The following is a 13,476-nucleotide window of genomic DNA, read 5'->3' as shown; positions in this document are numbered from 1 at the left end:
CAATGGCTCCCCTCACTTTTTGTTACACGTAAACCAGAGGGCTTGCTTGTCATCATGGAACTACTGGGACAAATAGCAGGTGGGCAAAATATTTTATCATGGGGTATACTGAATTTCAAATAAATGTTCCCGAGTTAGCAGAGCTATGATATGATCCTTCCTCATCCCTGATCTCTTGCAGCTCCTAGTGGATGCATTGGCAGAGTGGATGAACCCTTGCCCCTCCCCCCAATTTGTCTTGGTTTGAGTCTATACACTTATTCATTATGCTTACATGGTTGCCTTTGTCAACTGATAAACTCAAGGCAACTATAAAGTGGGTACTGGAAAGGGTTCTTTTTGTCCCTCTTCTGTAGAATAACTGCCTTAAAGAGATTTCTAACTGTTTTTGAAATGGCTGTGCTTCTTTCATGGTGAATATTTTTTGAATATTCTCCCCCTTGTGGTAAAAGAGAGGTACTACCACAAAACCCATGTGGCCCCTTTTCATTTTAGTACACACAACTGGAGTGCAGCACAAATCTTAGGTTGTGATCTAATAAAGCCACATGTGTGCAAATGGGTAGGGTGCAATAGCATGCAGGGCTGGCAGCTTTTGGAGCTTTCACTGCAGCCGCATTTCCATCATACAAGTATCTTTCCTCTGCAGCAGTATAAGCAATTGCAGGAGAAACTACGACTAATCTCTCGCAGCACCTGCATTTGCTAACCATAGATTGAAAGTGCACATAAATGAGAAGGTAAAGCTGCTGACATATATGCAAGAGCAGAAAAAAGGTTGTTCAATTGTTCAGGTTTACAGATCCTTACAACTCTTATTAAAATGATAAGATGTGCTGTTCTGTGTGGGGCTGGCTATTTCTGTTCATGTTTCTTCTGTAGCAGTCTATCCAATATCCTCAGAGGAAGAGGTACTGATCATCCCCTGATTTGATGACTGGATAAACACTTAAATGCTAAGTCAATTTAAAGAAGTGTGTTGAGTATTATGGAGAGACAGACAGTGGGTGGATGAAACTACTTAATATTGAATCAGACCTTGGGTTTGCCTGGCTCTTTGTATGTACTGTTCCTAGAAACTTTCCAAGATAACTTGCAGGAAGTCTTTCCCAGCCCTGGTTTCTGATACACTTCTAAAAGGTGGGGGGGGGGGGAGGTTTGAACTGATAAGACTATCTTTTGTCCATGAGACATGTGCTCTTCCACTGTAACATGGTCCCTACTCAATGGGGCTATTTTAAAGGTTCTTTTTACATAACATCTCTAACCAAACAGAGTCATTTTCGCTGTTAGCCTTGGGTTTAGAGCTCTGTACCACAACACATCTACTGTCCCAACAGGACTAAAAAACAGTATGATAGAGCTTGGTTGTCTGAATAAAGGTGCAAACTACAGCTGTCAAACTGTCCTTAGAGCATCATCATGCTGGAGATATTAAACATGGCAGTCTGTGCTAAAGATGTTACATATTTCTGCGAGAGGCTGCCAGGTTCAGACTCCTTTCATACCCATTTAAAAATAACTCTAAAAATGTGGCAGATGCAAATATGCAGTTTTTATTCAGAAGCAGGCTTGGATAAAGTCTGTGATTTGGCATAGTAGTCAAGTTTTTTATTTCAAGAAGCCTTGTTGTTTCAATTTTTTTTAAAAAAACCCACTCTATTATGTATTTATTTTGCAATCCAGCATTGGAAGATGCTACAGTGGAAACAGAGACAGAATATACAGAGGATGTTCAGGTGCAGGTAAGGTCTATGAATACTTACTATTTTAAACTAGTGATTTCAACCCATTTACAGTTTCTTCAATATCTATAGACTGATTTTTAAAAATGCTGCATTAATTATACAAGGCACTTTCGTGCTTCTTACACCCTTCTGGAGAGGCTGGCTGATTGGGAGTGGGAGGCACTATGCTCTGGTGGTTCTATTCTTACTTGGCTGACTGATTCCAGAAGATGGAGGAGGGGCTGCTACTTGTTCCCATTGCATTTATACTATCAGGGATCCCATACTATTTACTATTTGCATGAAAGTATTAAGAGAGATTGGCCACGGACCTGAAGTGTAGGGCCCCCATATGCAGATGATACCCAGCACTATTTCTTCTTATCAGTAGAATAGGGTAGGTCTGTGGAAAACCTTGAGCAGGTGTCTGGAGAAGGTAATGGGATGAATAAACTGAAGATCAGACAAGACTGAAGTACAGTTGGTCAATGACAAAGCTGCCTGTTGTGGAAGAGACTACACTCCCCCTGAGGGAGCAGGTTCATAGCTTAGGAGTGCTGTTGGATCCTGGTCTATGGTGTTACCCAAACTAGTATACTTGTCAGATCTATAACATTTGAAACATCCTCTACACATGTAGGGTCAGATTGTGTCACTGGAGCAGTTTTTTTCGGACCAAACAGTCTAGGGCAGGGGTAGGGAACCTGCGGCTCTCCAGATGTTCAGGAACTACAATTCCCATCAGCCCCTACCAGCATGGCCAATTGGCCATGCTGGTAGGGGCTGATGGGAATTGTAGTTCCTGAACATCTGGAGAGCCGCAGGTTCCCTACCCCTGGTCTAGGGGGTTACTTGGGTCCCAGTACAATGTAGCACTCCAGTCAAAAAGGAGAAATGAAATGAGAGGAAGAGAGAGGAAGTCATAAATGAAGCCAACTATACAGTTTGAAGTCTACACAATAGATGAAGATCCGTGAACCAATTGAAGGTGTTTAGAGATATAGCAGTAATACTGGGTAAAACTGGGTAATAAACCAACTGTAAAGTTAGGGAAGGAGCCTCGGGTATTGAACCAACTATAAAGTATCCTTACTACAGCTAAAAGACTTGTGTTATGACACTGGAAAAAACCCACCTCTGGTAAATCAATAGATTGAGAATGTTGGAACTCCTATCAGTATTTCCTGACACTCTCTCAGCTCTTCCCTACTGCTCTCACCATGGGCCTAACTTTGGTTTTAGGAGATATTTCCATTTTGGCCTATTTAGGCTATAAGAGACAGACAATTCACTCTGTTTTCCCAAGTAATTGTAGGTTCTGTCTTGGTATCCCAGTTTTTTTTATAAATTAAAACTTTCAAGCACAGACTTAGTCATAGGGAAAGTCATAAAAATCATAGGCTGATTCCGCATGGGCCAAAAACAGCAGTGTGAAAACGATGTGAAAACAGTATAAACCCTTTTACACCGTTTTCAACCCTTTTGCACCATTTTCACACCATTTTCACACTGCTGTTTTTGGCCCATGCGGAATCTGCCATAGATATTTAAAAACAGCATTGGAAAACATTTTTTTGCATAGTATATTACAACTAAAGTAGACGAGCCAACTGATCAATCACCTAAACACACATTGTGCCTCAGAAGATGGCAGTGGTCAGAATGCATTAAAATGGAATCATCTGTAGAATCACCACTAGATGGCAGTTACAGTCTCCTGAATGAGTTTTTAAAACCAAACGGTTTAGGGCTTTTCCCCCTGTAAAACTTGACAGTATTTCTCAATGACCATAAAATATTTTATCTGAGTCATATACTGGTGCCTGGCAGAATTAGTGTTGCTCAGTCACAGCTATATCTGCATGATTAGTGACTTCTCCTGAAGTCTTTCTAAGCTTGGAAAATACCCATCATGTGTGTAGTCTTGGACTATTAAGAGTAAGGTGTCTAACTGACTTCTGGAGTATTTATCCGGCGTGAATATTTTGTGATAAGGCTGTACAGCCACACAAAAGGAAACAGTTAACTGATTTGTGAGGGTACACATAGCATGGGTCAGAGCTACCATATGTTATGCTAAAGTAGAACCCATTATATCCTGCAATAATTGCACAGTCAAGGCTAGAAAGACATAGTGCATGCATGCTGAGCATTCATGTGCTAGTACATGTTTTGCAATCAAACTGAAAAGGAAAAAGTGGCCGGTTTGAGGAAACAACCTTTCATTTTGACTGTTCTGAATGATCTTGCTTCTGCTATTGTCGACAACAGGCTGTGAACTACCTTATAGATCTTTCTGTATTTTTACAAGTTATACAGTTTTTAGATATAATAAATAATAATTTAAATGAAAGAGGAAAACATGCTGCAATTTGTAACAGTATCAAATTTTAAATTTTATTTCATTTCCAAAATTTCATTTCATCCTTTCAACAGTAGGTTGGTAGGGTTATAAATAAAACAAAAACAAAGGAATACAATAAAGCAATATATACTAAGATAGTTTAAAAAATGCGAGAAATCTGGCTATAGCTGTTAGCCAGCCCACATTGTTTGAAAATAACAGTTTTGAAATAATATAATTACTGGAGCATGAAAAAGAGATCCCAAGATATCACACCTTGCTTCTGCAAGTAGAGGAGAGTGTAACAACACATGTGAGATGGTCTTAATAGCTCCTGGTGCAGAACAGCTTTTTTTTTCAGCCCAGGGAATATGTTTAAGCTTTCTGAGTATTTCGCTATTGGAAGTGAGTTACATCTTGCCAGAAAAATTATGCATATGTGTTTGGAATTTTTTGTAGTAACCAAATAATTAGCAAATGTAAAGGGAGTTGTAGGGATTTAACCATAATACAAAGGAGAACACATCCTATATGAATCAGTTAGTAACTCAGACCAATCATGTGACAGAATGACTTCTCACATAGTTTCCAACAAGTGCCCTGTATAATAATTTCAGTTTGTGTTCCAAATGCATGGCATGCAATTTGCCCAGCACAGAGAGCAAGCAAATGAGGTTTGTGGGATCCAAGCAAATAACATTATTAAGTAAAATAAAGCCAGTTTTTGCACAGTCAAATGCACATTATGTGTTAGGATTGTGTCTTTCTTAATATGATTATTTTATGTTTAGTGCAGATTCATATTTCACATTTTGAGCTGTGAAAATCACTTTTTCAGTTCATTCAAACTGTAGAGTATGCTCCCCTTCCTCACGCTTCTGCTAGAAGCAATCAGCTTTGTTAAAGTTAAATAAGATTTGAATTATACTACTATATTTGATAGAAGCTGTGGGTTGGATTTATTTTCCTTGTACTGAGCCAGGAAAGCATAACAAACTGCCACAAGGATTCCTGTCATAAATACGTAGGCTCTGGAACTGCAGGTTTTGAAGCACTTGATAAGCCATCTATCCTATCAGCCTCATAAAATAAAATCTGAATTGCTACCTGAGGGAGGGATATTGTTGCATATGACAACACACCTGGTAGTTTGAAGAAAACACACAGACACTTTCTTGAGGTAATTAAAATTGGCCATAGCCATCCGTTTTATTGGCATGAAAGAATAAAGAGCGTAAGGCGCAGCATGGGGGTCTGATCTGAATACTGGGCAGCCATGAAGGCTGTCCCCCAGCACCCCGCTTTCCTCAAACCCACCTGTTTGAGGAAACAATAGACCACAACTAAACTAAGGGCAGCAATGAGGGGAAATTGCAGACAAGCGGTGGGCCGCATTCTGAAGATTCCCCCTCTTGCTGTGGGGTTCAAGCTGGCTCCGCCCATTCCTGGGCATCCTGACTCCTGGCTTGCTCCATCCCAAATGGGTTAGCAAGCAGCTTACTCCAGCCAAGGATCAGTCCCCCATGCGTAAACTGCCAGACGGCTATGACAGGCAAACAGACAAATAAAGAGCAGAACGCATAACCAAAAACCGTGAAAACAGGGAGTAGTGGGTGAGAATGTTCTCCAGGTGGCAAGGCAAAGAGGGCCTATTTGTGCCTGGCCCTGTCTTTTAAGGAAAAACAGGGGGTGCGTGGCTGACATCAGGATGATGCATCCTGCGTCAGCCTGTGACCAATGGGCTGTGCAGACCCGCACAGGCCCAGATCCCCCCTGAATCCGCTCTGCCCATGTGTCAGAGGAAGGGAAGGATTGGAGCTCCACCTTTCCCCTGGCGACAATGGCAGCCGCGGTAAGTTGGCTTGACAGCCACCTTCTCTCCTGGAGGTGGATTTGACATCTCGCTTTGGGTTTGTTCCCTCTTCCTATATCTCTAGGGAGGCAGGAGAACTCAAAAAAACTTCTGTCATTTCCCCTTGTGGCACCAACTTTCCCTCTCTTGCCAGTATTGTTCCTGCCTCTTTCAAGGGAGTGAAGGGCAACCAGTATATTTAGAATATATAATCCTGTCAAGCAGAGTAATGAGCAGAAATGTGGATTGTGCGGCACATCAAATTAGCATAGTTATCTCTCAAAAGACCAGCTGTTTTTACTTCAGAAGTTCATAAACATGAAGAGAACTTTAACTGAGAGAGAAAAATATACAGTATATACACATCAACAAAGTATCACATATATACAGTTACATTCACAGCTCATTGTTTGTTACAGTTTTGGTTGTGCTTAAACATCAGCTTTTTAGTCAGAGCACTTTTACATAGCATTTGTTAAGCAATATACAGAGCAACCTCTCTTCACTCAGTCAGTCAGGGAATAACAGAATACTACTAATAGTTTTCAACTGTCACCTTTAGAATGTTCATGCAGCTTCCCAGAATTCCATGCTGCTTGTGCTCTGCTGTATGCAAACAAGGTTGAAAATTCCAACAGAGAGTATGGCTTATCTCCTCGCTTTGTTGTTTGTTAGGTGTGAGTGAGGTAATTTTTTTTTTGTCGGTTTCCCTCTCCCCTCTCCTCCGTTGTTTTCACTCGTCTCATGTGTATTTCTAGCGCCTACTTCCATCCCTTGTTGTAGTGGGTGTGCGGTTGTGAGACGCTCCGGCGCATTTGTGTTTCAGCACCATTTTCAGTGAGCCCCTTTTTTGGCGAGAAAAGCCTCAGCAGCTTCAAAATGGCTGATGGCTCTTTTGCCAGTCAGGGAGACTTTTGCCAGGTCCTCTGCGGAGGCAACAAGGACTTTTGCAACAAGGGCTTCCTCCACACCCAGGGACAGGCCAGGAAGACCCTCTGGAGGAGACAAGCTGTTGCCTGACCCATCCAAGGTCAGTGAGCACTGCCAGAACCTTGAAGAACTTCAGAAAGAGCTCAAAGAGCAGTGCTAAATGCACACAGTCCCCCCAGTCAGTACAATCAAGCCAACACAGTTTTAAATGTAATTGCTAAAACCTTTAAAATCAGTGATAAGAATAGTAAATGGTGTCTGACAAAACCCCATATTTAAATCCTCCCCAAGAGGAAGGGACAGTGAGTCCCATTAGATAAAGAGGGGCCCAGATGTAAAGAGCCAAAAGAGGGGGGGCACCTTCAGCAGCTGGTCTCTCCAAAGGCCTGGTGGAACAACTCCGTCTTACAGGCCCTGCAGAACTCACCAAGATCCCGCAGGGCCCGGATAGCTGGAGGAAGAGTGTTCCACCAGGCTGGGGCCAGAGCCGTAAAGGCCCTGCCCCGCGTGGAGGCCAGCCGCATCATTGAGGGGCCAGGGACCACCAGTAAGTTTGCCTCAACCGAACGGACAGGCCATACAGGGACATATGGGGTGATGCAGTCCCGAAGATACGAGGGTCCCAGGCCATGTAAGGCCTTAAAGGTCAGCACCAACACCTTGAAGATGATTCGGAACTCCACCGGGAGCCAATGCAGCTGGCGCAACACAGGCTGAATGTGATCTCGAACGGCGCTGCCTATGAGCAGATGCGCCGCCGCATGTTGGACCAGTTTTAGTCTCCAGATCAAATGCAATGGAAGGCCCGCGTAGAGCGAGTTACAATAGTCTAACCTGGAGGTGACTGTTGCATGGATCACAGTGGCTAGGTCTGCTTGGGAGAGGAAGGGAACCAGCCACTGAGCCTGACGAAGATGGAAAAACGCAACCCAGGTTATATGGGCCACCTGAATCTCCATTGAAAGACAAATCCAGGTGCACCCCCAGGCTGTGAATGGAGGGGATCAGCGCCAATGTGACCCCCTCCCACACCGGTGGCCAGAAAGTCCCGCCCCCCCCTCACGACCAAGCCAGAGGATCTCCATCTTCGATGGATTCAGTTTTAACCTGCTCTGCCGCAACCAACCAGCAACCGCCTCCAAACAATATAAACACAATATTCCCTACTCAACAATTAATACAAACATTCTCATACCTGAAATACAGGCCTCTTAACAATTGTGAGGAAATGGAGCCTTTCCTTCCTTATATGGAAAATCTGAGCTCTTTAGCTCCCCCTAATGGACCCAGGGCTACACAAACAGAGCTTAGCTATATACAGTTACCGTATATGCTTGAGTATAAGACCCAAATATAAGTCAAGGGGAGCTTTTTCAGCATTAAAATGTGCTGAAAAAGTCAACTTATACACAAGTATATACGGTATATAAGGTCAACTTTTTATACACACCCCTTTATTTTATTTTATTTATTTTAGAAATTTACTTCATCAATATGTTTTTAGGGAACTTATTCTAAAATTTCACTCTTTTGAAAAAAACATAGTTATGTTCAAGATATTTCCTTCAGCATTAACTGTATTCACCTTCACTAGTTTGGTAAGTACAAATTGAACATTATTACTGTTAAACTTTACAGTTCTTGAAGGATCCTAGAGTCTTTGATATTTGCGAAGGTGACCTGAGAGATCAACGTCTAATGTGGACCAGACAAAAGAGACTATCTCCAATTAGAAATGCCATCTCTTATGTGCCTTATTATTTAATAATAATTTCTTTTGTGTTCGGGTTAGTTCGTATGGATATTAAAGGATGTGGTTAATCTAATGTTTTCTTCTTTGGCTGAACTCAGAGGGAAAAAATCCATCTTTCTGCAAACAAGATTTTTAGATAGTGTAAACTTAATTAATCTTTTTAGGGACATTCTAGAAGTTATCTCAAAAACAGGCCAATTTTTCCATAGAAGGTAATTGTCTTGTTTTTCCTGAAGCAATCCTTTCATCTCCTCTATGGGTGGATAGATGAAGAAAAATTACAAGAGGCAAAATGTTCTCTAGGAAAATAAAGACTTGGAAAAGATTTGGGGGTAAAAGTAAACTTTTCCAATCTATAACCAAAGCAAATAAATAGTTTTCTCCAAACAAATCCTACTAAAGCTCCTTTTGGCATGATTTAAGACATTCAGCTCAAGGTTACATTCAATCAGATTGCACTGGTGTTTTTCAACCCCTGCCTTTTTTATTATCCAAATGTGTCAAAATTAATATTTCCCTTATAGTTGTGTAAAATGATTCACTTCAGTTGGAATTTATTATTCACAGATGAGTGTTATCCCCCCTCTATCAGTTTTATAAGAGCTAGACTTCTATTGCATGTCTAACCATAAAGCGATGGATAATAGCATCCTTTAGCCACAATTTGAATCTAGATTTCGAGTTCAGGCCTGCATGGAAACTTACTTGGTTTCTATTTTGGCACTTCATTACTGAACTAAAAGAAGGGCAGAAATCTATTGGAAAAAGGTGCTTTTGGGAAGGAACTTTCATCTCTCACTGTGCCTTTGGACTGTGTGGGCAATAGGATTCTATTGGCCTTCTTTATCCAACCTGGCCTTTTATGTAGGCAATCAAGGGGCAATGTAAAATGTGAAAATCCTTTCATTAAAGTTAATTGTTTCCCACTTTTACATTAATTTAAAGTGTCAACTTTAAAGTGTCTAAGTCTTTTAAAACAGCCTTGTTTGCAAAACAAAATCCTACGAGTTTGTGGTTTTGTAATCATTTTCTGGTTGTGATTCCAGGAGAGCGATCATGTTGTTCCACAGTAACAAGATGCACTGCAGTATCAGACTCAAGTTTCTGCCAAGCTAGGAAGTAAGGTAGAAAAAGGTGGACATGGAAGAAGGGAAAAGGCAGTCATAGACATCACAAGGGACATCAAAAGCAGAAGCCTTGTTACTCAACACTACTTATTTGAAATCCCTTCTAGTGATCAGGATAACTGGAAATGGGGCTATGTGACATAGACTAAATCCTTGCCTGTGTTCCCTGATGAAAACTTGAATTCTAATATGGTGTATCTCAAAATGGCCATAGCCAAAGAACTTTATTAACAGAAAGCATAGGAAATATAGATGGGGCAGCATGGGGGGTGATCCAAGCCTTAGGGCAGCACAAGTGCTGACCCCAGTGCAAACTGATTCCTCAGCCCGGTGCTGGAGGAATAAAACAGGCGAAAGATTGGAGTGAGACAATGTCCAGTCCGGCGAAATGCCCATGACTGGAGGCCCCATCCAACTTACACTAGGGGCGCAAGCTTCTCAGCCCCCCCGCGGGGCATCCCTTCCTTGAGCTTGCTCCACCCCCACCTCTTAAGGAGGTGTGCCAAAACAGGGGAGCTCCCCCAGCTTCCCTTTCCATCAGATCATCCCCCCCATGTGCACAACCAGGCCAAATGGCTATGACAAAAGAACAAGTGCAAACTAAGTAACTCCAACAACAAAAGCAGGGGACCGTGTGGGAGGGAAAACTGTCTTCTTGCCAGGCTCCGAATGGGGCCTGGCCACGAGGCAGGGCCTTTTAAAGGCCCTGCCCCACCCCCTCGACTGACACGCTCTCGCACGACGCGAGAGCCGCCAGTCACAGCGACGTCCGCTCGGCTGGCCCTCCCAATGGGCCAGCCGACATCGCTGCCGCCGTCCGCGCATGTGCCTGATCCGGCGTGCATGCACGGAAACCTTCCTAACACCGGCCGCATAGGCGGCCAGGCTGCAGCCTCCCTTCCCGGGCCCCACCCCCGCAACGGCGGCCGCGGTAAGGCGCGGCCGCACTTTAAAATATGGACAGAGTTCTAAGATCCTCAATCCATTGACTTACCAGAGATAGGCTTTTTTGTTTACAGCGTATGAGTCTTTTAGCTGTAGTAAGGGCAATCAGCATTCATTTTCATCAGGGGTCCCCAAACTACGGCCCGGGGGCCAAATGTGGCCCCCTGAAGGCATTTATCCGGCCCGCCAGGCATGGCGGCGATGGCTCCATTTATGTGCCGTGGGGGCTCGAGGGAGAGGAGGAACCGGCCCCAACGGCTGTTGATTGCAATTACATGATGGCACCTCCAAATCTCCATGAATTTTCTGACCCAGAGTTGGAAACCTTACATGTGCCAGCAGCGCCTAGCTCCGCCTCTTCCCTCCTAGCCAGCTACCTTCCATGTGTTTGCTCTCAGGCTTTCTGTTCCGCCTCACTCCCATTGGCATCTAGCCAGGCTGGCGAGGCCACTGCACAAAGCTGGCATTGCCTAGGAAGGAAAGAACCCAGGAAGATACCTGATCCTGGGTTAGATGGAATGCTTCATTGGGAAAGTTCTGCTTTTTTTTTTTTACAGGGGAAGGTATTCCACAGCCTCCCCAACAATATTTGGAGCCCACCCTGTACTTGACATACTTTGGTCACTGTTCTAAAAATAGACCATGACAGAAAGGCTGAAAGGTGAAATCAAACATTTTACAATCATTTGTGCATAGGAATTTGTTCATAGTTTTTTTTAGTCCGGCCCTCCAACAGTCTGAGGGACAGTGAACTGGCCCCCTGTTTAAAAAGTTTGGGGACCCCTGATTTTCATTGACCATTGGTTAGCCTTCAAGAGATGGGCAAATAGACCTCAAAAGTGAATATTCTAATACAAAATTGATATGAGTAATAACTTCTTCCCAGAAAAATGTGACTGGACCACATTTGCATTCTTTACTCAATCCTTTGCTAAAAATCGTTATGGTGTCCTGTCTATCTTGAACATTTTTTTTTTTTGCTGAATAAGTATGAACTTAAGATTCGTGAAGAGAGGAAGTATAAACTGTAAGGCCACATCACATTGCTTTAGCAAAACAGGGCTATCTATCTCCTTATTCCATTCATTCCTGAGACTCTGAATGCCATATTTATTAACTGAAACCAAATATTTATAAACAAGTATTGTAAGTTTTGTTTTCTGTCTTGACTCAATTAGAGCATCCAAGAGCAAAGGGGACTCTAAAACTCTTAACGCTGCAGGGCCATATTTAGATAACCACAGATGTTGCAACTGTAATTTTTGCCATTCTACATAAGGTGGCAAATCATATTTAGACCTCAGCTCGGAGAATGTCAGAAACTCATCATCGTAACATATCAGTTGGTCAAGTGGAAAAATCCCCGGATTGGCCCAAGCCTTCAATAAAAAAGATTTCTTCCCAATGTTATAATCTGGTTTGGCCCATAATATTAATTTAGCATGTGAAAATTGATCAAGCTGATATTGTTGTGCCATTATGCATCATTCTTTTCTAACTGCAGAAATTACAAGAGGAGTGTGATCCATTCTAGCATAAGTAAACTCTAATGCATTCCATTTTGAGAGGGGCTCAAGCAACATATTGATCAAGCATAATTGGTTATTTTCACAGGAACCTTGGTGGGAAATGTCCTGCTTTCTAAATAAAACTGGTTGTATTCTGCAGAAATTTATAATGAAACACCTGGTTTCCGGTGTCTTTCTGGCTGTAGATATGCAGGAATACATGTGCCTTGAGTGTCCAGTTTTTGAAGTCTTGATGATTTATTGCACATCCATCAACATTAGTGTTAGCTGCCATTATGTCCTGTTTTTTTCTTTGGTGCCTTGAATAAAATGAACCACAAATGCAGAAAAAAAGAACTGATTTTAATTAGAAACTTAATGAGTGAGAAACTGGCACAAAAAGTATAATTGGAGAAATAAACTACGTTGTACTTTAGTCTTGTTCCATTGTACGGTCTGGAGCCCTGGATAGTTGTTCTTTGGCTAGTTTTGAGCATTACAAGCCAAAGTGTCTCCAGTGGTAAATGCAGACGTCATTTGGCTTGCTTATAGCCTGTGATTTGCTCCAGGAAACTCAGTCTCAAACAACTAATACATATATGTCAGTAAATCAACATTCGTTCTGGGGTGCTGTGTGGTTTCCAGGCTGTATGGCCGTGTTCTAGCAGCATTCTCTCCTGACATTTCGCCTGCATCTGTGGCTGGCATCTTGAGAGTATCTTCAGATCCTCTCAAGATGCCAAGCCTTTGACAATACATTGAACATTAGTTCTGCTTTTACAGTAGAACCACACATGAGTCTTCTCCCCAAATGTGTTTGGACAGAGACAACTATGTATAAAAAGCTACTAACTTGGAAATGTGGTGAACTCTAGACAAAAAATTGATTGCAATTACCTGTAAGTTATGATTGCATTATGAGTCACTGGATTTGACTTCCAGCAAGGAATGTAATGAATCCACAGACATTTGATTAGGGATATCTTTTTTAAATCCAGTGTTTAGCTCTTATTATTGCCTAGTGAAGTAAAAAGAAGTAAATGTGTTTGCATCGAGGTTGTAAAAAAAATCCAAGAACTGCCAATAGGTGCAAAAAAGTGGGGAGAGGAGAAATAAATACATTTCAGGAAGGCAAAGAGAAGGTTTGCTACAGCTTTCTGATATATGTTTTTGTGGCATACCCAAGGGCACGTAGCAGGGGAGTTTATGATAATTTATGGGATTATGTTTGCATACAGCAAGAGCCCCTGTTGCCCATTCATTTTTGAAATATTTAATGGAACCTATACA

General features: G+C 42.2%; 1 protein-coding gene across 3 annotated transcripts in view; it reads left to right on the top strand.

The window, feature by feature from the left end:
• The window catches only part of FMN2 (formin 2), a 103,394-nt gene that overhangs the window by 37,049 nt on the left and 52,869 nt on the right, over nt 1–13,476 (top strand). For all 3 annotated transcript variants that reach the window (XR_007243578.1, XM_048485575.1, XM_048485567.1), the window contains one exon: nt 1,687–1,745. Coding sequence is in view for 2 of the 3 variants with exons in the window: in XM_048485575.1 (XP_048341532.1) it covers nt 1,687–1,745 (59 nt within the window). In the remaining variant the exon portion in view is untranslated. The remainder of the gene's footprint in view (nt 1–1,686; nt 1,746–13,476) is intronic.

The sequence above is a fragment of the Sphaerodactylus townsendi genome, linkage group LG01, assembly GCF_021028975.2.
Source record: "Sphaerodactylus townsendi isolate TG3544 linkage group LG01, MPM_Stown_v2.3, whole genome shotgun sequence".
NCBI lineage: Eukaryota > Metazoa > Chordata > Lepidosauria > Squamata > Sphaerodactylidae > Sphaerodactylus > Sphaerodactylus townsendi.
The sequence above is the reverse complement of the archived record's forward strand: the minus strand, read 5'-3'. Positions and strand labels throughout refer to the sequence as shown.